Below are 27,918 nucleotides of genomic sequence, written 5' to 3' on the forward strand. Positions count from 1 at the left end.
ATGGCGTAAGTCTTCTCTGTTGCTTCTGGTATTTTGAGTTCTCTGATCTCTCATTCTACTATCACAATGTCTGTTTGCAATTTGCCAACTTTCCGTTCTGCACGTTCAATTAGAATATTCATTAGTGTATTAGAGTTACACGTTAGTGCCTCCTCCCATTTCTCTAAACGGTTGTCGTCCAAATCATCTTACGTCCGAAGCATCTGGGCTCTAGGACCCCTGGGAAGTCTGTTCAGTCTTAGATATTGTTTAATCGCATGCGCGCTAGTGGTTTTCCCGCTGAGCGCTGCGATTTAAAAAATCCCGCGTTACGTGACCAGGTCAACTTGTCACACGCACAGCACAGGTAAAGCCCATGACGAGCTGACCTTGTCACACGCATCGAAGGGGTTAAGGGTGGTGTCATCCCACCATTTAGAGTTTTCTAATGTCTTTAGTCTTTCAAGTTTGATGAACTTATCCCGAAGGCCTTCTTTGCGTGGGGGGGGAGGGTGGGGGGGGGGGGGTTAACGGCCTTGGTGGTTAGCATACCTTTAGCTAAATTCTCAAAACGCTCTTCTGCAGCTTTGTCTCTGTCCATAATGGAATAAAAAAAAGAGGGGGGTTTCTAAATCCTACTTAGTGTGTGTGTCTACGTAACGGCTGCCTTCCCTGTTGGTCAAAGCTTTTCTAAGGAAGGGTTTTTAGAGAAAGGGATGATAGACATACTGCTGTATGACGTTTCTCTCTCTTTCTGATTCTCTTTTAAATTGCAAAGACCTCTTTGTTCTACATTCAGGTAGACAGCCATAATGTATATAACATTAGGATGTGAATACAACAACATGCACTATGATATTTTCCTAATTTTTACTGTTTTTTCTTCTGTAATAATGTGAAGAGTACTAGGTGTAACATCATAAACTTGCATAGGCACTACTGCATATGTCACTTATAAGGGTCTGTGATTTGTAAATGTAACACATGGACTTGCCATGTGTCAATCGTTAGACTCGAAACGTCAGCACACACTCTCACTGTGATTAGGGTTTCCACTGTCAGTTGAAAGTCACAAAATAGCATGGATTTATCCATTTTACCTTATTTGTCTGCTTATATAGAAACGTATATGTCATACAAATCCCTTGTATCATTCCCAGTCCTGAAGAAGTCGCAGAACTATTTCCACATGCAACGAAAAATGTCGGCTGGTATCTGTTGTGGCTTAATGAAACCAGAATTAAAGATGAAGCAACATCTTACCTACATGTTTTTTCCAGTTTATTGTCAATTTTGTAACAAATATACATACTGTGAAGTGTACCTTGGTGACAGGAAGCATACCACTGCCTGTTTTGATAAATGGAGTTGATTTGATTATCATATCAAGGAAAGTGATGAACAACCTACTACAAGTATGCGTGCATTTGAGGAAAGTGCACCAGAACGTTTGTCTAAATGAGATGAGCTCATGTGTATCAAAGGTCAGATGTCATCTATATAACATACCGGCAGAGCTTCTCTATCTACATCAGTAATCAGTAATTGTACACACGTGTACACACTCCAATATTATAGGAATGGCAAATGTTTGTTTATTGCTATTAAAGAAAATAACTTTCCAAACTTATTTTTTTGAGTCCAGCGTCTTAAGTATGTGAAGGAATTGTCGCTCTTTCAGAACTCTCTGAAGAGTCCCTTCAAGGTTTAGTAAAAAAAACAAACTTAAACCGTTTATGCGCAATGGTCCGGTATGTGAGTTACACAAAGAATAAATCAAATATTCTTCACTTCAAAAATATTTCACTTACTTAAATAAATTCTATATCAGGAATTTCCTTTAGCTTGCCTAACCTTGGGTTTTACTAATGCACATCACTGCATTTCAGTTATAGTCGTCTTCATCAGGATTTTTCCCCTTTAAACTCAAATTTGTTCAGCGTTATCTCAGCTCCTATGTGTATGAATCATAATTGAAAATGTCTAACAGTGCAGGTCAAATAAAACGTAAAAACATAATTTTTGTTCGTACCTTATAAATAAAGATTAAGAGATATTGTTGCATGAAGACAGTTATATATATACATATATTACATTTCTTTTCAAAGGTCATATTTTTCTTCTGGAACATTAGGGGTCTCTCTTAGCCTACAGAATACTATCAAGCATAATTTATATACATACATCACGTTATCAAGTTACTGCAAATGATCACTTGGTTAAATATTATATGGTTTTCCCTTATCCCCTGGTCACCCTCCTCTGCACAATGCAGAACAAAATGACTATAAGTAAGCACGCCGGCCAATCAGGACTGGGGATACAACACATAAAGACAATACTACGAGGGGCATTCAATCATTGTTTTTGCAGCACATACTCATCAGTCACAAAAGCACAGTGCAAAGATATCACGATAAAAACATGCAAACTGTCCACAGCATGGATGCTATTAACAAAAAAAATGTTCATTAAAGAAGTAAGAAAAGAAAACTTACATGATCAGAATAAGGAGAAATTATGTTGAAAAAGGATGTAGTGCTTAAAAAGAAAAAGGCAATTGCTTTTATTAACCTCAAAAGCACACGAGAATGAGAGCCGATGTCTGGCTAAAACAGATAAAACAGGCAAATAAAAGGGCTAGATTAGTCCATCAATAGGATTAGAAACATCGTATGAACCATGGATGTTTGTCAGGAGGTTTTTTCCTATTCTTTATATGGTGAGTGGACTGCGACCCTGTGGTAAGTACAAGAAGGGATCGCCACAAGAAGAAAACATTTGCTCATCATGTTACCATGGAACTCCTCATCTGCATATTTCTACAGAGATTCATGTAATGGAATGGCATGTTGACTGAATCAATTTATGACCTAATGATGGATGGAGGATAATTGGGAGCATTAAGTATGCACCTAGCAATAAGGTCACCAAACCAATATATGTTCCAGACAAGGTCTCAATAAATGATTCCCTTACTCAGCCCTTGGTAGCTGACAATGAGCAGGCATGATTAACTTAAGAGACAAGTGTTTGATGCATTTAAAAACACCAAAATCATCAATGTCATCCCTCTCAACAAGCGAAGCAACTATCTCCTTGGGAAGCCTGGGATCAAACCCACCACCCACGGACATATCTGTTTCTTCTATTTTGCTGCCACCATTTCTGTTCAGTTTCTCCCTTGCCCACTTCTTTTTAGCTAGGTCCAGCTTCTCCTTCTCTAAGCAAGTTGAGCTTCCAGTTCTCTCTCTCTCTGAGGGACACCTCTAAATTCTCTGTGTGGGAGCCTCCCCCCAACCATTGCTGATTGCCTGGACCTAGTACTAGAAACACAATATCTTCCTCCACCTGGAGGTTGTTGGAGGAGTCGTCCTCCTCTTCCCCTACATTCTCTGGAGACGATCCTGTCCAGGCCCTAAGAGACCATACCTTTTTTGCCTTTCTAATCTTATTAGCAGCCGGGAGCTCCCTAACCCTACACTGAACCCCCAGCTCAGCCACTGTGAGTTTGCTCAATTTAGCCACATCCAGCTAAATCCCTAGTTTTAAGTCACACAAACGTCACACGTCAGCAATAGACAACATTTTTGAAAAGTTAAAAAGATGGATTAAAAATCAGTTTAGTCCAATTTTCAAAAACTAAAAATCAAATGTTTTGTTCTTAGTAAATTTAAAGGATTTTTAAAGAGATTATCTTAATTTACTGTATGGTGTAATTTAAACCCAAGTACGTATCCTCACACCTGAACACCAATTGTTGAATGGTAGATTAGTGATAGGGGTAACTATGCACCTGCCACTAGGAATAAGGCCATCTATGCAAGATATAGGGCAGGCATGACCTCAATATATTATTTCCTTGCTCAACCCTTGGTGACAGGCAACAAGCAGACAGGTTTAACTCAGGAGACAGGTATGTGAAGCATTTAAAAACACCAGTACATTAAATAAGTAAGGCACAAAAAAATGCACAACCACAATGACAAAAATCCTATATAGGGACCCAGAGTTTTCAAAGAATAAACACTGTCCAGTGCTTAAAAACAAATAGCGCCAACTTGGGAAATCTGGTTTTGCTCGTCAAAATTTGAGGCCGATTGCGATGGAGCTCTTGTAGGATACAGTAAGTGGGAGGATTTTCTCCTGAAATGGAACTGACCTTTCCAGCAGGTTGGCTTTGCAGCAGGTTTGTTGGCTTGGTTCAGTGGGAGCCCCTGGTCAAGTCCTGAAATTCTTGAGCTCTGAAGCTTTCAGCAGAATGATACCAAAGGGGATGATGGATGGAGCTTTTGAGCAAAAAATAAAACTCACCCCACATCAACTGATCTGGGTATAATCCATCATCATTCTTTAGCTCACTCCACCACCCCAGTTCAGACATGGCCATATGCAAATCAGTCTGACTCTGTGCCTCAGGGAAACAGTCCAGACTGAACTGCCAAGCCATGTCTTCCCTGGACCGGAAACAAGCATCCTGAGACCTGTTTCGGGTTCATAACCCTCATCCGCCAGGCTATCTTGAATCCAGTGGCACAGTGAGCAAGGGAACGACGCTCGGGCACACCCTGCCAACTTAGGGCGAACAAAGTGATACCAAAGAGGATGATGGACGGAGTGCTTGAGCCAATTAAACACTCACCCCCAGTCAATTGATCCGGGTTTAATCCATCATCATTCTTTAGCTCACTCCATTACCTCACTTCAGACATGGCCATATGCAAAACAGTTTGACCCTGTGCCTCATTGGAACAGTCCAGCCCGAACTGACAATGGAATGAACATGAAATCCAGGCCGGGTCACAATGCAAGGTAGTCTGCTTGACTATCACTGTGGGCTAGGTCACATTAAGGACCTTTTTCCAAAAGTTGCCCCAAACTTCTGGAACTTCTTCCTGAAGTTCCTTTTGAGGGTTCAAAGTTTCCACAGCACAGCTACAGGGTTCCAGAGTCTCTGAGGTGCCCCTCAGAAGGTGGCACTACAGTTCTAACAATGCACCCAGCCAAAACCTTAAAGGTCCACTGGACGCACTCCAGGCTGAAGTCTTCTTGGGGAAAGATTGTGCAGGAAAGCTCTCTTAACCTGTTGCTTTAAGGGAGTCCACTCCTTCAGCCTTTTTGAAGCACAAAAAAGTCCTCAGGGTTGTAGTACCAAGTGTGCAGCAGGAGCAGTCCTACAGAGTGTAATCCTTTGGGGTGCAGACCATTGTTCCAGCAGGGTAGTCCTTTCTTTTCCTTGTAGTTTCTGGCAGCTGATATGAGTTGCTCTGACAGCTTCCTCCAAAGTGTGGCATTTTCTTGTCCCACAAAGCAGTGCACTTCAAAATTTAAGATCGAGATTTTCGCTCCTTGGAAGTAAGAGCTAACTAAACCAACCCACTAGTGTGGATCATTTCCCTTAACACTCCCTTTCCAAACCGCCTTCAAATTCCACTCTTGTGGCTGCCATCTGGCTGGGGGGGTACAGGAAGACGAGGTGAGGCCTGGCTGGCATTCCTTATTGTCCTGTTCTCTTCGAAGCCCAGTTTGATTTGCCCAGCACCTGTCCTGAACTTTTCTCTGCAGCTGCAGTGCTTCCTCCCTCTATGCAGAGCACTTATCACCTTATCAAAGCAGTTTTTATGAAGCCTGTTAAGGCAGAGCAATCAGCAGAGGCTGCTAAAAAGGCAAATTTCTGAACTGCTTCCGTTCAGGAGAAAGGTTAAAACATGGCTGTTTCCTAAGGTAACTCTTTGAAAGATCACGCTCTAGTTGCTAAGTCTGTTCTGAACCAGTTAGTGCCAGGATGCCTGCAAGGTGACAGTGCGCTTAATAAATGCTTTAATTAAATTAAATAAATAATAATAAAAGGCTGTATTTTGGTTCACAGAATAGAAAGTTCTATAACTATTTTCTGTATTAGATATTTACTTTATTTTATTTATTTTGACAGTTTTGTATAGCGCGAACAAGACCCTTGCCAGTATCAGAGCGATTTCCAAGGCAAAAAAAGGTGATTGACAGATACATATGAATATAGTGACAAGTATACATCTCAAAAAGTTCATGTGAATCTCGCTAAGAGGATCACTTTCACTTCTTTTTTGAAGAAAGCAGCATACAGAATCAGTCTAGTTTCAGCGGGTAAGGCATTTCAAATCCTGGGGGCCATTCCTGAGAAGGTACGATTAAAGGTTTTTTTCTTGGAGAAACGTTGTGGTTTAAGTAGAAGGTTCTCTGAACTCCTGGTTGTTCTGCTACCACCCGATAGTACTAGTTTCTCCGCTAGGTATCTTGGTGTTTTTTGGTGCAATGCTTTATGAGTCATAAAGGCGATTTTCAGGTGGATTCTAGCCTCAAAAGGTAACCAGTTGAGGGCACGAAGGTCGGTAGAAATATGTCAAATTCTTCTGGAACCTGTGATGAGTCTAGCGGCTGATTGAGGCTCTTAGCGGAGCAGTTGTAGATCTGGGAAGGCCGCAGAGAGCGACACTTCCATAATCCACTCTGGGAATTACTGGCGCTTGGACTGCCTATTTGAAGTCCTTCGCAGGTATGAATGGTTTCAGTTTCCTAAGGGTGTTCATCTGAAAATTGGCTCCTTTAGTTGCAGCGCTGATGTGTTTCTGCATGTTTAGATTATTGTCCAGAGTTATTCCTAAGGATTTCGCAGAATCATTAATGCGGCTTGACCATCTAGTGCAGTTAGGTGCTGCATCCAATCATGGATCGTGTCTGTTTGTTTGCGGGGAGCGATGAGGAGGAATTCTGTATTTAGTGTGTTAAGTTTTAGATGGTTGTTTGCCAGCCAAATCTGTGTTTTTTGGAGCGTTGAGTTAAGGCATTTGGGGCCAGATGCAGGTAATTTCGATTTACCTACTCTTAAATACCGAATCATACCGATTCGGTATTTAAGAGTAGGTAAATGGGATGTAGGTAATTTCGCTTTTGAAATTACCGAATCGGAATGATTCGGTAATTACCGAATCGGTATTTACCAATTCGGTAATTGCCATTGATTCCTATGGGCCTAGAGGCCCATAGGAATCAATGCCAATTACTGAATCGGTAAATACCGATTCGGTAAAATTACCGAATTAGCAAGGGGGACAGGGTGTCACTTTGACACCCTGTTGCACCCCTCAATTGTGCATGGGTGCACATGTTGCTGACATACATGCCCTTAGGGCATGTATGTCTGCAACATGGCACGTTTTTTAAAGCAAAAAAATGCTTTTTGAAGGGTTTTCATTATTTACCACCAACTTCTAGTTGGTGGTAAATAACGAATTCTTAAACCCTTGTAGCACTGATTACAGTGCTACCTACATGTTGAATTACAGAATCGGTAATTTTACCAATTCAGTATTTTACCGAATCGGAAATATTACAAATTCGGTAAAATTACCGATTCTGTAATTTAACATGCCCCTACATCTCAATATCCAAATACCGGTCGGAAACGGCCAAAAATCAGGGGAGGCGTAAGGGAGGCGCAACAGGGAGAAATGTCTTTATTTCTCCTCGTATTTCCTTTTTCTTTGTGTGCTGCATTCTGCAGCACACATAGAAAGAGGAAAAGCTTCTTGTGATTATTTTTGTACAGAAAGGTTTCCCTTCCTGTACAAAAATAATCTTCCCCGCAACGCAGGCACCCTGGCACCATTGTGCAAGGGTGCCTGCGCTGGCGCAGGCAGCCCATTGTGCGCTGGCGCAGGGAAAAAGGACAGGAATGCGCCGTATCTTATAGATACGGCGCATTTCTGCCCTTTTCTTTTGCCGTAGGGAAGCGCAGCAGGAAGGCCTGCTGCGCTTCCCTACGGCAAAAAGTCATAAATGAGGCCCCAGTATACCTTATGGGGAATATTTGCTGTTAAAACGTAACTGCCCTACAGACTGTGATTTTGTTACAGTAGCCAAAAAGAGCCTTGAAAGATTCATGGCTAGAGGTTACAACAGAGACTTACTGGAAAACACTTTAGAACAAGCATTTGCAATGCAATGGTCTCGGCATCATTAAAGGTAGAGCTATTGGCATTGCTCATGACATTTCTTTTTTTTTCTTTAAATCATAAATAAATGGCATTGTCATTTACATTGCCAATACACAGCACTCTGCACTCAACAGCACGCACCACTCTGCACCTGCACTCACTGCTCTGCACTCACTACTCTGCACTCACTACTCTGCACTCACTACTCTGCACTCACTACTCTGCACTCACTACTCACTACTCTGCACTCACTACTCACTACTCTGCACTCACTACTCACTACTCTGCACTCACTACTCACTACTCTGCACTCACTAGTCTGCACTCACTACTCTGCACTAACTACTCTGCACTCACTACTCACTACTCTGCACTCACTACTCACTACTCTGCACTCACTACTCTGCACTCACTACTCTGCACTCACTACTCACTACTGTGCACTCACTACTCACTACTCTGCACTCACTACTCACTACTGTGCACTCACTACTCACTACTGTGCACTCACTACTCACTACACTGCACTCACTACTCACTACTCTGCACTCACTACTCTGCACTCACTACTCTGCACTCACTACTCTGCACTCACTACTCACTACTCTGCACTCACTACTCTGTACTCACTACTCTGCACTCACTACTCACTACTCTGCACTCACTACTCTGCACTCACTACTCTGCACTCACTACTCTGCACTCACTACTCACTACTCTGCACTCACTACTCACTACTCTGCACTCACTACTCACTACTCTGCACTCACTACTCTGCACTCACTACTCTGCACTCACTACTCTGCACTCACTACTCACTACTCTGCACTCACTACTCACTACTATGCACTCACTACTCTGCACTCACTGCTCTGCACTCACTACTCTGCACTCACTACTCTGCACTCACTACTCACTACTCTGCACTCACTACTCACTACTGTGCACTCACTACTCTGCACTCACTACTGTGCACTCACTACTGTGCACTCACTACTCTGCACTCACTACTCTGCACTCACTACTCTGCACTCACTACTCACTACTGTGCACTCACTACTCACTACTCTGCACTCACTACTCACTACTCTGCACTCACTACTCTGCACTCACTACTCTGCACTCACTACTCACTACTCTGCACTCACTACTCTGCACTCACTACTCTGCACTCACTACTCTGCACTCACTACTCACTACTCTGCACTCACTACTCACTACTCTGCACTCACTACTCTGCACTCACTACTCTGCACTCACTACTCTGCACTCACTACTCTGCACTCACTACTCACTACTCTGCACTCACTACTCTGCACTCACTACTCTGCACTCACTACTCTGCACTCACTACTCACTACTCTGCACTCACTACTCTGCACTCACTACTCACTACTGTGCACTCACTACTCTGCACTCACTACTGTGCACTCACTACTGTGCACTCACTACTCTGCACTCACTACTCTGCACTCACTACTCTGCACTCACTACTCACTACTGTGCACTCACTACTCTGCACTCACTACCCACTACTGTGCACTCACTACTCACTACTCTGCACTCACTACTCACTACTCTGCACTCACTACTCTGCACTCACTACTCTGCACTCACTACTCTGCACTCAGTGTACAGTGTACAGTGTTCAGTGTCATCTTTAAAACACCATTGCTGAGCGCACGAGTTCTTTCAACAGATATGGGTTTGGTCCAGGCATTACTGTGTCACCTTGAGATGATGACCGAGAGATGAGGCTTGTCAGGCCAGAATCCCATGCTATCTTATGGGAGGTTCCCTCCAGACGACAGAAGCGTGTGCTTTCAATCCTTATAAAACATAGATATGACATTCTTTTGAGGACATTACAGTGTAACATGGATCAGCTGCTCCAGATGTTTTGCAGATGATGGAAGACTTTCTTTGTACCTTTCTGAAAAATGAGCCAGAGATAAATAGCGCGGTGCACTGTCACCCTGTGATTATGCAAACAGCTGCATGTGTGCACCATCTTTCTATCTTGGTTGAAAAGAACTCGACAGTCATTTAACAGCTGCTTGTGAATACATGTAGACTACCTCGATGATTGCCATTCACGTGGCATGTTTTTTCATGTCGTGCTCATTTTAACAAATGCCATTCATCTTCCCATTGGTTTTCCAGTACATTTGCGTGATCGAAAGTGAAGAATGCCATTCGGGTCACTGTGCCCTTCTTCACGTCAGAGCTAAAACCAAACACAAAGATAACATGCACTTTTGACCAAAAATACTCAATCAATAAGAAAGGTAAAACTAATCAATAATGCACCATACTGCATCCAGTGACTGAGTTAATAATGCACAGGCTCCAACTCTCACCCAGAAATATGGTAAAAAAAATGCCCCCCGGAAGCCCGCCGCGGCCGCCCCCGGAAGTCAGGCACGGTCGCCTGTGACGGGGGCGGGGCCACGTCCAGACCGGAAGAGGAGGCAGGCGGAGTCGATGCGTCTCGCGGCCCGGGGCTCCTGTGAGCGGTGTAGAGTCCCGGGGCCGCGCCAGCAGGAGGTTTGGCAGAGTCCCCGACATTGGCCAGGTAAGTTCCAAAAGGCTGGGAGGGGGGCTTGGTGCACGTGTGTGTGTGTGTGTATGCTCGTGTGTGTGTGTATGTATGTGCGCGACGATGACAGCGGGGGAGGGGGGGCCTCGGTGCACTTGTGTGTGTGTGTGTGCGGGCGTGTGTGTGTATGTGTGAGGGGGGGTGTCTCTGTATGTATGTATGTGCGTGCGTGCATGGGTGCTTGTGTGTGTGTATGCGCATGCGTGTGTGGTGTTGCTGCTTCCCAGGAGACAGCAGCTGAGCGCGTTCGCCGAGCGCGTGGCCAGCGGAAATCGCCTCCTTGAAGAGGCAATGCGCGTGGCCGAGGCTGTCTCCTGGGAAGCACAGTCCCTGACAAAAGATCTCGGCAGAGACGCGCTTCCGCGCGTCTTTAGCCGAGACCTAAAAAGTCGACAAAATCAAGACAGAAAAGCTGATAGGGAATACTAAAGAAGGCAGTAAAGATAAGAAAAAGGATGAGGGCAAGTTCTGTTTAATTACCACCTATTCAGAAGACGCTGACTCATTAAGAAATATTATCCAGAGGAACTGGCATGTTTTAAAAATGGACATGATTATTGGGATGGATATTCCACCAGTTCCTCAAATAACCTTTAGGAAAGCGAGATCACTTAAAGACAGATTGGTTCATAGCCATGTAGATGTGATTCCAGCAAAAAAAGGGACATTGAGCGAAATAAGAGTATTTTAACCATGTGGAAAGTGAAAGATGTGTGCCTTCAGTAAAAGGGTACTGACATATGAGATTAAAGGGCTAAAAAACCGAAAGACCATCAATAAATGTATGACTTGCCAAACCAGCTATGCTGTCTATAGCCTGATGTGCTCTTGCAGCCTGAAGTATATCAGCAGCACTTTACATAATGTAAAGATAAGGGTTTTGGAACACATGCGGTCCATAGCAAATAAGGATCTAGCACCCTAATTCATGAAGCCCGATTCGGCTCGCAAAGGGCCAGATACTGAGAATCTGGCCCTTTGCGAGTGAGATTTTTGCATTTGGGATTCATCATCCCAAATGCAAAAATCGGTAATTGCGTTTTCGCAAATTTGCGATGGATTACATTTAAGGAATCTCTATTTGAGATTCCTTAAATGCAATTCATCATCCATTTAAAAATTGCGAGATCGCAATTTCGGGCCGCTATTTACCGCGAGGTCAAACCTCGTGGTAAATAGCGATAACTCAGAAAAATGCTTTTAAAAGCATTTTTCTGAGTTGCATGTTGCACACACACATGTCCTTTGGACATGTGTGTGCGCAACCCCGGTTCATATTAGCATTTAAGGGGTGCTACAGGGTGTCCTTTGGACACCCCTGGCACCCTTTCAATCGCTATCTTATTTGCGATTAGCTAATTGCTAATCGCAAATAAGGAATACTCTCCATTCATTCCTATGGGCCTTTTGGCCCATAGGAATGAATGGGGAGTTTTTCCCTATTTGCGATTAGCAATTTGCTAATCGCAAATAAGGAATTAGAAGGAATCGCATTTTTTTTGCATATTCTTACATGAATCCCGTTTTGCGAGTCCTTAATAGCGATTCGCTATGAATCGCTATTAGGGGCTCGCAAAACGGGAGTATGATGAATCAGGCTGTTAGTTATCAAGTCGCTAGGCATTTCGCTATCAAACATAAAAGCAATAGAGATCAGTTACAGTATTTCAGCTTAGACTTTGTACCTCCTAGTATCAGAGAAGGGGATAGAGTGGCAAAATTGAGAAGACTGGAGTCACGATATATTAGCGATTTACGAACTAAGACTTCAAATATATTAAATAGCGGGGAAGAATTAACATTGCACCTAGGGATCTAGGAAGTGAATATCTGAATGATTCTTTCAATAGAAATAAACAAGTGTGTTTTTAATGCCTTTTTCTTGTTGAAATTAAAATGGGTATTTGTGCAATAGCCTATACACTGGTTATTTCACCCTGAAAATCCTAGGGAAAGAGCTCCCTTTCATTCCAGTAAACCTACAGAAAACTGGTGTCAGCCTTAGTGCTATCAAAACTCGACTATTGCAACAGGCTTTTGGTAGGAGTAAACAAATCAGTTTTATCTAAGCTACAGGTACTTCAGGACTCCGCTGCAAGACTGTTATTCGGATTAGCCAAACATACATCAGCAAAACATGCTCTTAACACTCTACACTGGCTGCCTATGGAAAAGCACATAATGTGTAAGGCCTTGTCTATTGCCTTTAAGGCATTACAAAGGTCTAGTCCTAGCTATCTGAGGAAGCACTTTAAATGGTATACCCCCGTTGAGCACTATGTTCGACTTCATTAGAGTTAATGGACAAGCCCACGTTCTGTCTCCAGAGATGGGGTGGAAAAAGCTTTTTTAGCATTACCACAAGATGGTGGAATAAGCTACCATTCGATCTGAGAAATGCATCTGATCTGTTGATATTCAGGAGGGGTCTAAAGACATGGTTCTTTACTCTGTAACCTCGCATAAGGTCTGGGATGATGATAGTCAACGCTCATTAGGGTTCGATTTTTCAAGCGCCTTGACGCCTCCGGGTATATGTGCGCTATGTAAATATTTAAATAAAATAAAAATAAATTGAGAACCAAGAGGGAAACATAGAATAAGGACAGTTGGCAGTCCTAGATTTAAAGATTGCCATTTGCCGATACACTGTGTCAAAAGCAGGTTGCCAGCAAGGGATTTGTTTTACAATATCTTCGACAGCATTAGGGATCTCTATTAGAAAGAATTTTAGATCATAACTGTGAACATCAGTTGCTGTATTATATTTAAACGTCCAATTACGTAGGACAGAGCAAAAATCACTGTAAAAGGCTACCACACTAGCCAAATAAATAAATAGAAGCAACCCAAGACGATTATGTATCAAAATTATTATTATTTTGAAGCAATTATAAGAGTTTTTTATCAGTTGTTAGAATCAAACATACTAAATCCTAATGTACAAGGAATACATTCATTAGTCCAACAGTACAGTAGAATGCGTCCAAACTGTTATATGAGGCACAATGACTACTCCTGGATTTGAGGTAAGTCACTGACCGCAAGATGTCAGTAGTGGCAGAAGTGGACGTGGAGGTCGACGTTTTGGTCTTAACTAGATAAATCACAAGACCATCATCAGGACGAATTGATAAATATATGCTGATGACCCCTAAAAAATAACATAATTTGTCAATCAATGATACTATTTATTCTGTGTTGCAACATAATTCACAAAGTAACATTCAATTATTATACTGATTTCATTGCATATGTAATTAAAACAAGGGAGATTGAAGCAATTTGCACTCAAAATGAATATGTATGTTTTTAATGGTAAGATTCACTGTTCGGTTATAGGGTGGCTCTAAAAGGAGCCCTTGTTTTCTTTATGAGTTTGTTGTAGCTACATGTAAGTGTGGTTGCAGAGCTTTAGGTTGTTGAGAAAGACTCTGTTTCCCTGATCTGTAAAGTTCACTCCAGCACTCCTCTAGTGTAGTGTAGTGTAGTTCCTATATTCCTGATAGGCTCTGCGCATTGGAATATTATACACTATAATTTTGACATAGGACTGAGGTCAGTATGTCTCTATCGAGTACATTAAACGTAATTACTTGTGTGTGCCAGCTAACTCAGAGGTCACTAGAAACTTCTCGAATGAACAAGAAGAGATTAGTTTCTGAGAACCGCATAAACATGACAACTTTGTGTCCCTTAGAATCGGAACAATCTCAGAATCGTGGAAACAATAGTTAACCATTTCACTCAGTCAATCGTACATGCTTTGTTTCTACAGAGTTACACAGAAATAGATAGTCGGGCATTTCAATAAAAAGGGTTTATTGAACAGTCTTATTTCTTGTGACAGAGATATGAACTGCTACAATCATAAGACAGAATGCACAGTAAAATACGTACAGTGTTAGCAGTAGGATTAAATAATACTGCTATGGCATGGTCTGTAGCTATGACATATATTTATAATAATACATACATAAATAAGACAGGCTAAAATATTCATCTGGTGCTTCTAAAATTATCCTTCCCCAGTGTGCCTAACCTAAGTGTAGTACGAGGTAAGAAGTAGGTGCTGTTCAGCTACAGTTTAGTTTAGCTATAGTTTAGTTTAACTATAGTTTAGCTTAACTATAGTTGCCTAGAGTCCCTCTAGGTTCTAGTCTGCTCCATACCTTAGAATGAGAATCTCTTTCCCGGGTCTCGATCTCTAACACCCCGCAAGGGGAGTCAGAAACACTGGAACTGGATTCTCGCTAGGAGGACGGCATCCTCTGGTCAGCACATCAGTTGGGGTCTGGTCTTCCTTCCGAACTTGCCATGGTCAACCCCGTCGTGCAAGTAGGCAGTCGAACCATGGACAGAACCGTGGTTTGCCATGGCAAGTGAAGGCATATTCATACCTTGAAGGTGTTTAGGAAGGCCAGTATTGATGTAAAAGTCGGTCATAAGAACATCATGAATGAACCCCTAAGGAATAGATGTTCATGCATATTCAATGAGTTCTGGGAGAGATCAATATCCAAGCAAGGAGAAGTTCTAAAGGCTTAAGAGTCTGGTTTTCCAAGAACTTGTTGCGACGTAGACGAACGGATGTAGGTGGCCATGCCTGTATCTGGTTAGCATGAGCAATGCCTAAATAAGGGCTGGATTTCTATGCCTAAATAAGGGCAATTTGAATTGTACCTTTGTAAGGGCATACATCGAGAAATTCATACGGAATTTAAGTAGACATCAATAGTTGTTGCCCTCCATATCAAAACATAGATTGTTGTTCTATATGGAGACTATCCTATGGTCTCTAAGGTAAGCAGAAACAGGTTTATTGACATTTTTCCCAGCTTTCTCAATGTGTGCACAGAATTGATTTGACCACTTCCATTTCTGTATTTGACATGTGTTAGAGTATACAAAGACAGTTTGAGGAAAAAGCAACATTAATTGTGCAAAGGTGTCCTTCATTAGCATTTCGAGACCTACTCCAGCCAATGTACCTAGGTCATTGCCACCTCAGTGCACAATCATGAGGTAAAGTGGTTGGAGATGCAAAAAGATTTTAGCCAAAGAAATCAATTGGTGCCACTTTAATCCTCTCTTTCAAATCCATGTAATGTCCACATTTGGCAAAGCTAGGTCTTTGTCAATACCTCTGCGTTCAGCATACCTTTTGCACCAGAAAACAGCTGTGCCCAACAATCCACACTGCAAGCATCTTGAAGGGATGTCTGGAAACATGAATAGATGTCTGTAGCTGAAGTAGTCAGTTGGTAGAATGAGAGGTATATAAAATGATGGACAAGATGCAGTTTTTAAAAAAGTAGAGAATTGATTGGCTGTTTAAGAACATTGTACATACAAATATAGAGTGCATTTTACTTTTTTCTCAAAGCATATTTTCTATTGGTTAGTAATAAATGTTTGAAAGGTACAATAGAAAGGATAAGATCATATTTTGCAAAGTCAACCACACCTGCTGTTTGCAGTTGCAACATTGTGTGGTGAACTTGAAAATATGGTAAACTTGTGACTTGTTAGTTAATTTGAATGTTCCATGAATTGTTACTATGGAAGCTGACATTAAGCAGAATAGGGGCAGGGTTGAAACTTTACTGTGTACTTAAAATGTGAAATTGTAATTTATATATCAGGGAAATCTTATTAAACTAATATTTTCCAAGTCAATAGTATGTTTAGAAGTGGTGTGTTGTTAAAAGGTAGTCTTGTTTTTATCTGTAATATACTTTTTAACTCACATATGGATTTGCGGCTCCATCGCTTTGCTGCACGGTAGAGTTGTGACTCCCAAAAATTCCAGAACCAGTTTGGGCACTTTTAGAAGTCAGTTGGTAAGGGTTAATATGTCTAACCAATAGAAATGTGTTGTTGCATTGGAAAAAATGTTGGAAGCAATGTGATTTGTTATTATTTGCGTAGAGATAGAGAGAGAAACTTTGCCATTACTGGTTTTGCTTTGCTGAGAGGTGTGCATTTCATTGATTGTGTGTATCAGAAAATCTTAGATGAGTGTATTATATTTAAAAAAAACTACAAATCAATTTGGAAGGTGAGTTGTAAATTTGTGAGGTGTATTAAGTTTTTTTCTTTTTTTAGCTAAGTATTTAGGAACCTTGATGTTTGAAATATGTTCGTAAATGTAGAGATGTTTATTGTAGTTTGTTTTATTGTACTTAAATGTTGTTTGAAATAGATTCTGTAGAGTATTATGTTTATATTGGAATATGAATTATTAATTATGATAGTTTGTGTTAGTGTGTGGATATGTACATTTATAGTATACCATATAATTTTGGCTGCAGGTTTAAATTAGGAGGTGGAGTCTGTGAAGTTTTAAGGTTTGTATGAATTTCTGCTCTAAATATGTTTCTACTTGTATATGTATTTTCATATGTATTAGACATTTTAAGGTGCATGATGTATAACAAAAAGCTGCTGTTGATTTTTATGTGGTAGGGTCAAGACTGTGAGTACTAGTAGAATAGTGATGATGCAGCATAAAAATTTGGTTTGAAAGATATTCACATAAGGTGTTATTAATTAGGCATCTTTTTACTAGTGTTTAGAAAGTTATAGTTGAATGATGCCAAGTAATTTTAGATAGAATGTCGATAATGCTGTATAAAAGTGTGGTTTGAAAGATGCTCATATCAGGTGTTATTAATTAGGCTTCTTTTTTTAGTCTGTAGGAAGTTATAGTTGACTGATGATGCATAATTTTAGATAGAATGGTGACGATGCAGCACACAAGTGTAGGTTTCAAAGATGTTCACTTAAGCTGTTACTAATTAGGCTTTTATTTTGTAGTCTGTAAAAAAGGTATAGTTAAATGATGCCATATAATTTTTGATAGAATGGTGATGATGCTGTACAAAAGTATGGTTTTAAAGATGCTCATATCAGGTGTTAATAATTAGTCTTCTTTTTTTTTAGTCTGTAGGAAGGTATAGTTGACTGATGCCGCCGCATAATTTTAGACAGAATAGTGAAGATGCAGCATAAAACTGTGGTTTAAAAGTTGTTTACATAAGGTGTTACTAATTAGGCTTCTATTTTGTAATCTGTAGAAAGGTATAGTTGAATGATGCCACATAATTTTAGATACAATAGTGAAGATGCAGCACAAAAGTGTGGTTTGAAAGATACAACCATTTAGAGGGCATCTATGTAGTTATTCAATCAGTAAGGTATTACTCATGCACTTATGTAATAGCCCAGGCACTCCTGCTGTGCTTCTTGAATTACTGTTACACTGATGCACTCATTTACACAGTATCTATGTAGTTATGCAATCACTAAGGTATTAATCATGTACTTTTGTAATCACCCAGGCACTACTACTGCACTCTTTGAATCATGGAGGCACTACCTTTGTACTCATGTAATCACTCAGCCAGTAGTTGTGCTGTTATGAAATTACCCAGACACTACTGTTTCACTCTTTTATGTACTCAGGCTCCACCTCAGCAGTCCTCCAATCACCCAAGAAGTACCCATGCACTTAGAAAATCACCCAGTCACTTGGTATTTAGTCATGTCAATCCCTAGACATTGTCCCTATGGTCATGTAATGAGTGAGATGTTATCTTTTAGTCCTTTAATTACTTTGTACTCTTTCAATCACTTACACACTTTTCTTGTAATTATGTAATCAGGCAGCCAGTAGTCAACTACTTTTAAAATCACCCAGTCACTACTTTTCAAAACTTGTAATCAATCAGGCTGTATCCTAGTAGTTCAGTAATCACTAAAGGGGTATTCATTAACTTATAAAATCCCCCACTCACTTGCTATCTACTTCAGTAATTCCCCAGATATTACCCTTGCAGGCAAGGAATCACTCAGGGTCTAGTTATGTACTACCCTTACAGTTATGCAATCACGCAGCCTGTTGCTGCGCAGTTATGTAAATTACCTACACACTGTCCTTGCAGTTGTCGAATCACCCATGCCTTTCTGTTACATTCATCTATTCACATAGGAAGTACTCAATAACTCATCTATGACTTCAGGTGCTATTTATACACGTATCCATGCACTCAATGTGCATGTTTGCATTGATGAAATTAGCCAGTCACATACGCACCTTAAGCCTAACCTTCTTGAAAAATTTAGGGTCTGCGAACTTATTCAAAAATCCAAAATCATTATAGTCTTTTCAAATATTGGTTGAAAAGATCTAACCCTTGTTAATAAAACATGAGTTGTGATTATTAAACAAATGAGACACATCATTATTATGAGCATTATTAAAATGGCAAAAAAATCCACATCTCTGCACTAGAGAGAGCATATCAGAAGTACCCTGCTTTCTGAACGTTTGGAATATTCTGACCCCATACTTTGGTATAATGTATCAGGAAGTCAGCCTCAGTGCATTAGTGAATGCACCCTGTCTGAGTGAGCAGGCCTGAACACTTCTCTTGCATGGCTATCTTCCTTCTCAGGAAGAAGGTCAGGGTCAGCAGAGCTGCATCTCAGTCACAGCGCACACCAGTTTCCATGATTACTTGAATGCGAAGTTCCTTTCGCCGAAATCAGCATGGATGCTTTTCAAAAATAATACACCAGGCTTATCGCAGTGTTCCAGAGGCACAGAGCAACGTCTTTAATTAGTCTGAAGAGAAAGAGGTGTCTCCTATCAGAACAAAATTAAAATAAGGGCATTGCATTCTAAAATGTCTAACCCTGAAACTAATTTTGCAGAATATCTACCATACCATAATCAAAATGTGTGCATGGCACTTCTTTATACTGTCGGAAAACATGTGAGAAAAAGATGCTAAGTTGAAAAGGAAGGCTGAAATGGACACTGCATGTAATCTCTACATAACTCTCCCCTTGGTCGGAGGAGACAACTATATCAAAATAAGCAATAGCATTGAACATATGTAAAAAGCCTTGCGTTTCAAAGAAACACTTTTCCAACATAAGCAGATGTAAAAATGTCAAATTGAAAGCCCACACACATTACTAAAATACTGTTAAAATAGTTTTCAACAAACAGGAAGCCAACTAAAAAATCATTGAGGTACCCAACCAGAAGGGTGGTATCTCTGAAATGTCCACCACATCCATTTACAGAATGTCATCGAGGCTCAGAAGGGAACCCTAACCCGCAGACAACACATCAAAAGAGGCCTCAAGAGCAAAAACCAAAGAGCAAAAAGAGTCATTATCAGTTCATGCAGCGGAAACCAATGGCAACAGTGCATCCTCAGTAAAGTATACAGAAGCCGGGAAACCTGAAGTCCAAGGAGCACCTAAAACTGGCAAAGACGGCACATAATACTCATATTGTTGCACAGGGATCTCATAATCACAGAACAACACAACCAAGGCAACCACAAATGATGCAAAAGCAGATTTATATCAAGAGAATGCAAAATTGTGTAGCAAGGCACAAGTCCGGCACCCGGTTGAAAGAGCACCACAGACAGCGAAATACAGATTACATTCTTTGTACCACACAGACTGGAAGAACAGAAACTATTTCTTGTTCAGTTACTATAACAAAGACTCTCCAAAATACTGTATTTTGCATTTATGACAGATGGACATGTGGCAGTTCCATTACAATTAAGCCCTGTTGTGGGACATTCATTCTGGAGTAAGAAAAATAGAACCAAATAGCAACCAAAAAGAATAACACCATCTAAATGCTCCCAAAAACATTTGAAAACAATGAGTGTAAAAAAGGCAACATAACTCCAAGCACATTCTGAAACATAGTAAGAAATCCAGACCCAATTAATTTTAAAAATACGGTGTAGAACCTCACAAAATGGTGTGGCAATTGAGTGCATATAAGTAATTGCAGCTTAATTGAGGAATGTGCTACATGGAGATCAAATGTTTCTCAGGCAGCTGTAATACCCGCATCTTTTTAAACAATAAGGCTTCAGTCTGTGTAAGTGGTTAAAGTTAATTTGAGCAAAAGGGACCTTCGGCCACAAAGTAACTTTCCCAGTAGAATGCGCACATGGATATAAGATATTCATGCAGCAAGTCACAACCTTGGAAAGAGTGACTACATAAGAGACACCTGGTTTCATCCCACAGCAAAACTGATCATTTAAAATTACGTAGCTCCTATTAGAAAGCAACGTAAATTCAGACCTTATCAATGTACCCTTCAAATAACAGGCAAGGCTAGCCATGGAAGCATTACAAACTCCATAGAGTGTTATTTCTTTACAGACGAAGCAGACAAAGAAGATCCAGACTCACGTTGACTAACAAAAACCTCTTTGTTCTTGTCACTACATCTGTATTGAAAAGTGAGAAGCCAAGCCTCATGTAAAAAATGTGCACCTATCTCCTTATATCTGCTTATTTGGCAATGTCTAAGACATGATGTGAAATGAAACTTTAAATTGGGAAGAGAAATTAAATTGTGAATGAGCCAGATGGCAGATGGTGTTTCAGCTACTGTAAAAGGCAACTTTTCTAAATGTTCCACATCAAACATAGTGTAGGATGGATCTCTTTTAGCCATTATCTTTTACATACATGTCACAAACAATTAAGGGCCAGATGTAGGTAATCCTAATTTACCGATTCTAAAATACAGAATTTTACCGATTCGGTATTTTAGAATCAGTAAATGGTATGTAAATAAAAAAATCGGTAAATAATACCAATTCGGTAAAATCCGGAATTGGACATTCGGTATTTACCGAATTGGTATTCCCCATTCATTCCTATGGGCCTTTTGGCCCATAGGAATGAATGGGAAATACCGATTCGGTAAATACCGAATCGGAAAGCAAACAAAAGTTAAACTTAAGTAGGCAGCCAATCAGATGCTACCACCCTCCCCCTCCCTACCAGGAAGTGGCTACACAGGCAGCTGCAACTAATTAGAAGCTTCTGGAGAGGCAGTTGGAGCAGAGAGTCCCTGAGCAGCAGAAAGAGTATTGTGCACTTTTAAATCTGAAAAATGGCTAGCAGCAAAGACAAAGAGCAGCCAGAGAGGAGGAGGAAACTGAAATTCAGCAGCATGGAGCTGCAGGTCCTTGTTGAGGAGGTGTTGAAGGTGCACCAAAAACTGTTTGGCAGGCAGTCCCTCACTGTGGCAGAATCTGCCAAAAGGAAACTCTGGCTGGACAAACTTGACAAAGTGAATGCAGTTGGAGTGACTACCAGAGACACAGAGGACCTGAAAAAGAGGAGCTAGGACCTCAGGAGCCAAACACAAAAAATTGGCTGAACACCACAAGCAGGCAAGCAAAACTGGTGGAGGGAAGAATCCATCACCCCCCCTGACTGACCTGGAGGAGATGGTGGCCTCATCCATAGAACCTGACAGCGTCTGCGGACTGGGAGAAGTAGACAGCTCAGCCAGAGCTGCAAGCAGAAAAGGTAAGACGCATGCACAGCAATCCCCCCCACACCATCATCCTTACCTTTACCCTTTGTGGCTAAGTGAACCCCAGTCCAGTACTGCTAGCACCCTACAGGAGCAATGCATCATGGGACATGTAGTCAGGAAATGAAAGACCATGTCATACAGCACAGCAACCAGCTAGTTAGGGAAATGATTGCAGACAGAATAAAGTGACAGTGAAAAAGATTTATTTGTAGTGACTATGACGCAGAAGTGCTTAGCTAATGTACACTCATTTGTCCACAGGTGACACATCTCGGACGCATTCCCAGGAGACTGAAGGCACAGCACCAGAAAGGGTTGAGAGTCATGAGCCAGGTCCAAGTGCGCAGAATGTATCACAGGACACAGGTGCACCAAGTAGCCATCCTCCTTCACAAGACACAGAAATTGCTCCAGAGTTGCAGGCGTCCCCAGAACTTTCACAATCCCCTCTGTTGCTGTCATCCCAGATATGCCAGCATCACTGCATGAGACAACACCTACATCACAACCAAGCAGGAGGCATGTTGTGGCCCCACTATTGGAAATGGAGTCATCAGCAGATGACATGGAGGGAAAAGACACACACACCTTGCCTGTGGATGGTAGCTCTGCCACACTGCAGTCCAGTGCAGAGGTGGGCCGTACTGGCGCAAGACTCCGCAGAGTCCAGGAAAGCAGTGCCGCTGCACGTGTGGAGGGTCCAGGGGTTTTCCGTGGCCTGGAGGGAAGCTTGGTAAAAATCCAGAGGATGCAGGGAAATGCCATCATGTCTTGCCAATGCCAGATGAGGAACCTGAACAACAACATGGGAGACATAGGAAAGGGCATCAGGGAACTAGTAGATGTCAACTAAGAGATGGCTGCAGGGATGCGTGAAATGTCACAATCGGTGCAGCTTCTGTGCACCAAACTAGACAATGAATTTGCATCAAGGCACAAGGAAAGGCAGCGTGCGCATCAACAAAATAAAGCCATCAACCGCCTGGCTACAGCCACATCCCTGCTATGCAGGAGAAGCATAAACAGCAGGAGGGACTAACCCAAAACAGTAATGAGGTCACTAGGGGCATGGCCAGGATGACCAGTGCTCTTGAGGCGCTGTTAAATGCACAAACAGCACAAACTGCTGCTCTGGATGTGCCAGAGAGTGAAGAGAGCACAAGTATGAGCAGCATGGCAAGCTCCCTTGTCGTAGAGACAAGGAGGAGCAGCAGGCACCACGCAGAGGCTACAGCCCAAACGCAAAGTGAGCACAGCGAGCACCAAACAACTGGCACTGATAAGCGTGGATGCAAATGAGTATTTTAGTTCATGAGGAAGTGACCCAGGACTCACATCATCGAATGTAAATAATTTGTGTTGCACATTTGTGCTTTAGAAACCTACGTAATGACACAATTAAAGTACGTTGGGTGCATACTCCACCTGTCGGTGTCTCTTTACTTACTTAAAAAAAGTTGTGTGTGATCTCTTCCCGTCTGTGTCTGCCATCAGTTGGTGTCGCAGCTCCAGCTGTGTGTGGTTCAGGCACTGCTTGCTCATCATCATGGTCCTCATAATCAGAGAGATCCACTTTGGTACCCTTCTACTCGCAAGGTTGTGCAACATTGCACAGGCTGCAATCATCTTGCAGCAGGTGACTGATGTGTACTGGCGGGCCCCTCCACTTTTATGTAGGTAGCGAAACCTACTCTTCCACATAACAAAGGTGCTCTCCACAATGTTTCTGGTAGATTTGTGTGCCCTGTTGTATCTCCTCTGGCTGGGTGTTGAAGGGTTGAGGTAGGGTGTGAGGATGAAGGACCGGAGGGCATATGCTCTGTCCCCTATTTTTAACCAAAAAAAAACATTACTCACATGCACACAAACACACCCAGCTGCAATATGTATAAAGGGAGTTTCACACAGTGTGTTACCTAGCAAGTATCCTTCGCCAAATTCCCCCGCTGTCAGGCGTGCGTAGATCCCATTGTTTTGGAAGATGTTAGAGTCGTGGGTACTCCTGGGAAATTTGGCTACTATGTCCATGATGATGTATTTGGAATCACAGATCACCTGTACATTTATGATGTGGGTGGATTTCCTGTTCCTATAAATGTACTCTGTGGCAGCAGGTGGACATATAGGTATGTGGGTGCCATCAATACAGCCAATGATGTTGGGGAAATGCGCCATCTGATAAGTCTGTCTTGGTCCTGAGCAGTTCTGCATGCATTGCAGGGAAGCTGATGTAGTGATGCATTCTCTGCAACATGGCGTCTAGGAATTTCTTAAATAAACGGAAAAGACAGCTCTGGGACACCCCACATACCGCAGCAACAACACTCCGGTAACTACCAGATGCAAGCAGGTGTAGGCTGCACAGCACCTGCACATGGGGTGGGAAGGCATGTGCCCTTGGGGTTGGGTGGTCCAACAGTGGGTGGAGGTCCCTGAAAAGGTCCAGGATGGTTTGAGGTTCTAGCCTGTACCTTTGTAGGATCTCTGGCTCAGTTAGCTGGAATAGGATGATCCTCTGCCTGTACACCTGCTCCTCCCTTCTCCAGACCTTCTCTCCTTCTGCCTGTAGCCGTAGCCGCCTCGCAATCACATAGAATGCCGCCATTCTGGTGAAACTGTTGCATTTTGGGACCTTTTTTATAGCCTGCACCTGGTTACCACCTGATTTCAATCCATGGTAAATACCGACTCTTAAATACCGAATTTCATGCAAATTCGGTATTTAAAAGGTTGCCTACATCTCAATAGTCATTTTTAGCATTTCTTAATTTCCGAATCAGTAAATTTACAGATTCTGTAAATTTACCGATTCGGAAACTTTACCGAATCGATGAATTTACTGATTCGGTAAATTTACCGATTCGGTGAGGTTTCTGATTCGGTAAATTTACCAAATCGTTAAATTTACCGATTCGGATGTTTTTGTGTCCCCTACATCTCAAATGCCAAATACAGGTCGGTAAAGGCCGAAATTCTGTATTTTCGGCCTTTACCGACCAGTATTTGGTTACCTACATCTGGCCCTAAATCACTTTAAAAACATGCCATTGCACTCAATTTGATTTTAAAACCTGCAGCGTTTGACTTAATTGCAAAATCAATTTTAATTCTCCACGTCCATTTTGAAGCATAGACATGACATGTATGATATTGAATGCAGATGAACCAACATAATTCATTAAATAAATACATGTTGACAGTGTAGTCATGCCCTTATTGACATAAGCCAAAGCTTTTTTAAAGTTTTCCTTATCAATTTTTCATAACTGTTCAGCAGCTTCTTGTGGAGAAATCTTCCATATTTCCTTGTAAGCGGCATATATAAAACCTTTAGAATGAGGAGATCTGGGACCCAACAAAAAATCCAGAAAATCCATATTATCCAAAAATAGGGATAAATGGTCTTTAAATGCTGATAATTTGGAATGTTCTAACCATTGCTGCCATCATTTTCCGAAGCTATAGGTAGTAACTACCCCTGAGTGTCGTGACTGAATATATTGGGGATCTGTCTGCTTATCTTAAACTCTGTTGAACAGTTAAAAAATTTGCAGTAACCCCATTGGTATCTACTGGCCACAGTAACCACCTATCTGAACTAGAAAGTGAAGAATTGTACACTCCATTTTGCATCATATAATTAAGCTGTCCTTCCCTGAAATTAATTAAATGTTGCCAGTTATTAAATCTCACTACAGAAGGAATGAAAGGTGTATTTTAATGTTTAGCATTGCCCAAGCCACAACACATAGGGCCCGATGTAGGTAAAATGCATTTTCCGATTTTAAAATACCGAATCGTACCGAATCGGTATTTTGAAATCGGAAAATGAGATGTAGATAAAAAAAATCGGAAAAATACTGATTCAGTAGTAATCGGTATTGTGATTCGATACGTACCGAATCGGCATTCACCGAATCGTAATTTACCGAATCGGCTACAACCGATTCGGCAAATACCGAATTGGTAATCGCAATACACCCCCATGGCCAAAAGGCCCATAGGAACGCATTGTAAATACCGAATCGGTATTTACAGAATCGGTAAAATCCGAATCGGAATAAACCGATTCGGTAAATACCGAATCGGTAAATGCCGAATCGGCAAGCAAGTCAAACTAAAACCAAAGACAACAGCCAATGAGGTGGAACCCCCCTCCCCCACCCTAGCAGGGAGTGGCTACCCAGGCAGGTGCAACTCATTAAAACTTCCTGGAGAGGCAGCCTGAGCTGAGCATTCACAGTGAGCAGCAGTGGAAGCAGGATCCAGAGCACTGTGAAACAATGCTAGCAGCACTGAGAGCCAGAAGGCTGTGCACAAGAGGAAACCAAAATTCAGCACCATGGAGCTGCAAGTGTTGGTGGAGGAGGTGGTGAGGGTACGCAGGCAGCTGTTTGGGAGGCTGTCCCTCACTGTACCTGAGAGCACTAAGAGGAGACTGTGGAGCGAAATAGGGGAGAAAGTAAACGCTGTTGGTGTCACCCCCAGGAGCCTTGACGACCTCAAGAAGAGGTTCTATGATATCCGCAGCCTCACAAAGAGGAAACTGGCAGAGCTGCAGAGGCAAGCAGGACTTACTGGTGGAGGCAGGAACCCGGCGCCACCCCTCACTGACCTGGAGGAACTAGTGGCGACTACCATCGAGAGGGAGAGTGTGGTTGGAGTTGGGGACCTGGATAGCTCAGCCAGAGCTACAGCTAAAGGTAAGAAGCATGCGCATCATGACACACCCTACCAGACACCTCCCCTTTAGACCCAATGCACAGCCAAACCCCAGCCCAGTACTGCTACCAACAGACATGAGAAATGCATCATGGTAAATGTAGTCAGCAGAACTAGGCAAAAATGCCAGTGCAGAAGCATAATTAAAAGAACTGTGAAACTGAATCAAAGTATTTGAAATGATATGTGCAATGCTTTAATTGTAGTGATTGTAAAACATCAGCACTCAATTCACAAATGCTTCTTTATACCTACGGGCACCATCAGGCGGAGGAGCAGGAGCTACTCAAGCACCAGCACCAGCACCATCTCCCAGTGCGGTGGCAGGGCCAAGCACCAGTCAACCAGCACAGGAGGAGGAGGAGGATGAGAACACCAGTGCCCTGGGAAATGAGGAAGACCTTGGACATTCCCTCACATTTCTACACTCCCCCCGACTATCTGGCACGCCCCCATTGCAGTTCTCCCCAGAGAACTCACCACCACAGAGCCACCCTGCACCTGCCACATCTCCTGCCAGGAGTATTATTGTAGCTCCATTGAACCCCATCGAGGGAGCAGCATGTCAGGCCCCAGCTAGCAACCCAGTTACACCTGTGGCACCCCAGCCCACACAGCAGGGCAGCAGCAATCCCCAGAGGCAAAGAACATCCAGCAGTGCACTTCCAGCACGGGAGGGCAGCGTGTTTCAAGGGCTGGAGGGCAGTATTGTAAAGATCCAGCGGATGCAGGCTAAATCCATCTTGGCCTGCCAGCGCCAGTTGCGGGTGCATAACCTGCAGATGGGAGAGATGGCGCAGGGGTTTAAGACATTTGTAGAAAGCAATAAGGACATTGATACAGGTCTTGGCCGAATGACCACTGCCATCACGCAGCTCTGTACAAAACTGGATGAGCACGAGCTCTCTCGCCGCAGGGATGCCCGCATGCAGAATAGGGCTATCAACTGCCTTGCTGCTGCTACCGCCCAGCTATGCCAAGGTGGGGCAAATATGGAGGCCAGCCTGACCCAGAACATGGCAGAGGTCACTAGGGTCATGGCCCCCATTACGACTGCCATGGAGGCACTTATCATTTCGAACACTGTTGTCAATCCAGCCCTGGAACTGGGCGGGGCTGGGGACAGCAGCAGCTGCAGCAGCCCGGCCAGCGCAGTGTCAGAGCCGCGCCGGAGCAGCAGGCGCTCTGCTGAGGCTGCTGGACATGCAGAAGGGGGAGAGGCACATCCCAGTGGAGCTGCTAAGCGCAGCAAAAATTAA

General features: G+C 42.4%; 1 protein-coding gene across 1 annotated transcript; it reads left to right on the forward strand.

The window, feature by feature from the left end:
* On the forward strand, window positions 1-27,918 carry LOC147751296 (uncharacterized). The gene is made up of 3 exons (XM_086933183.1): window positions 1-5; window positions 26,228-26,640; window positions 26,915-27,918. The coding sequence occupies exons 1-3, from the start codon at window positions 1-3 to the stop codon at window positions 27,916-27,918; spliced, it is 1,422 nt and encodes a 473-aa protein (XP_086789309.1).

This window comes from Lissotriton vulgaris, chromosome 1_1, assembly GCF_964263255.1.
Source record: "Lissotriton vulgaris chromosome 1_1, aLisVul1.2, whole genome shotgun sequence".
Lineage (NCBI taxonomy): Eukaryota > Metazoa > Chordata > Amphibia > Caudata > Salamandridae > Lissotriton > Lissotriton vulgaris.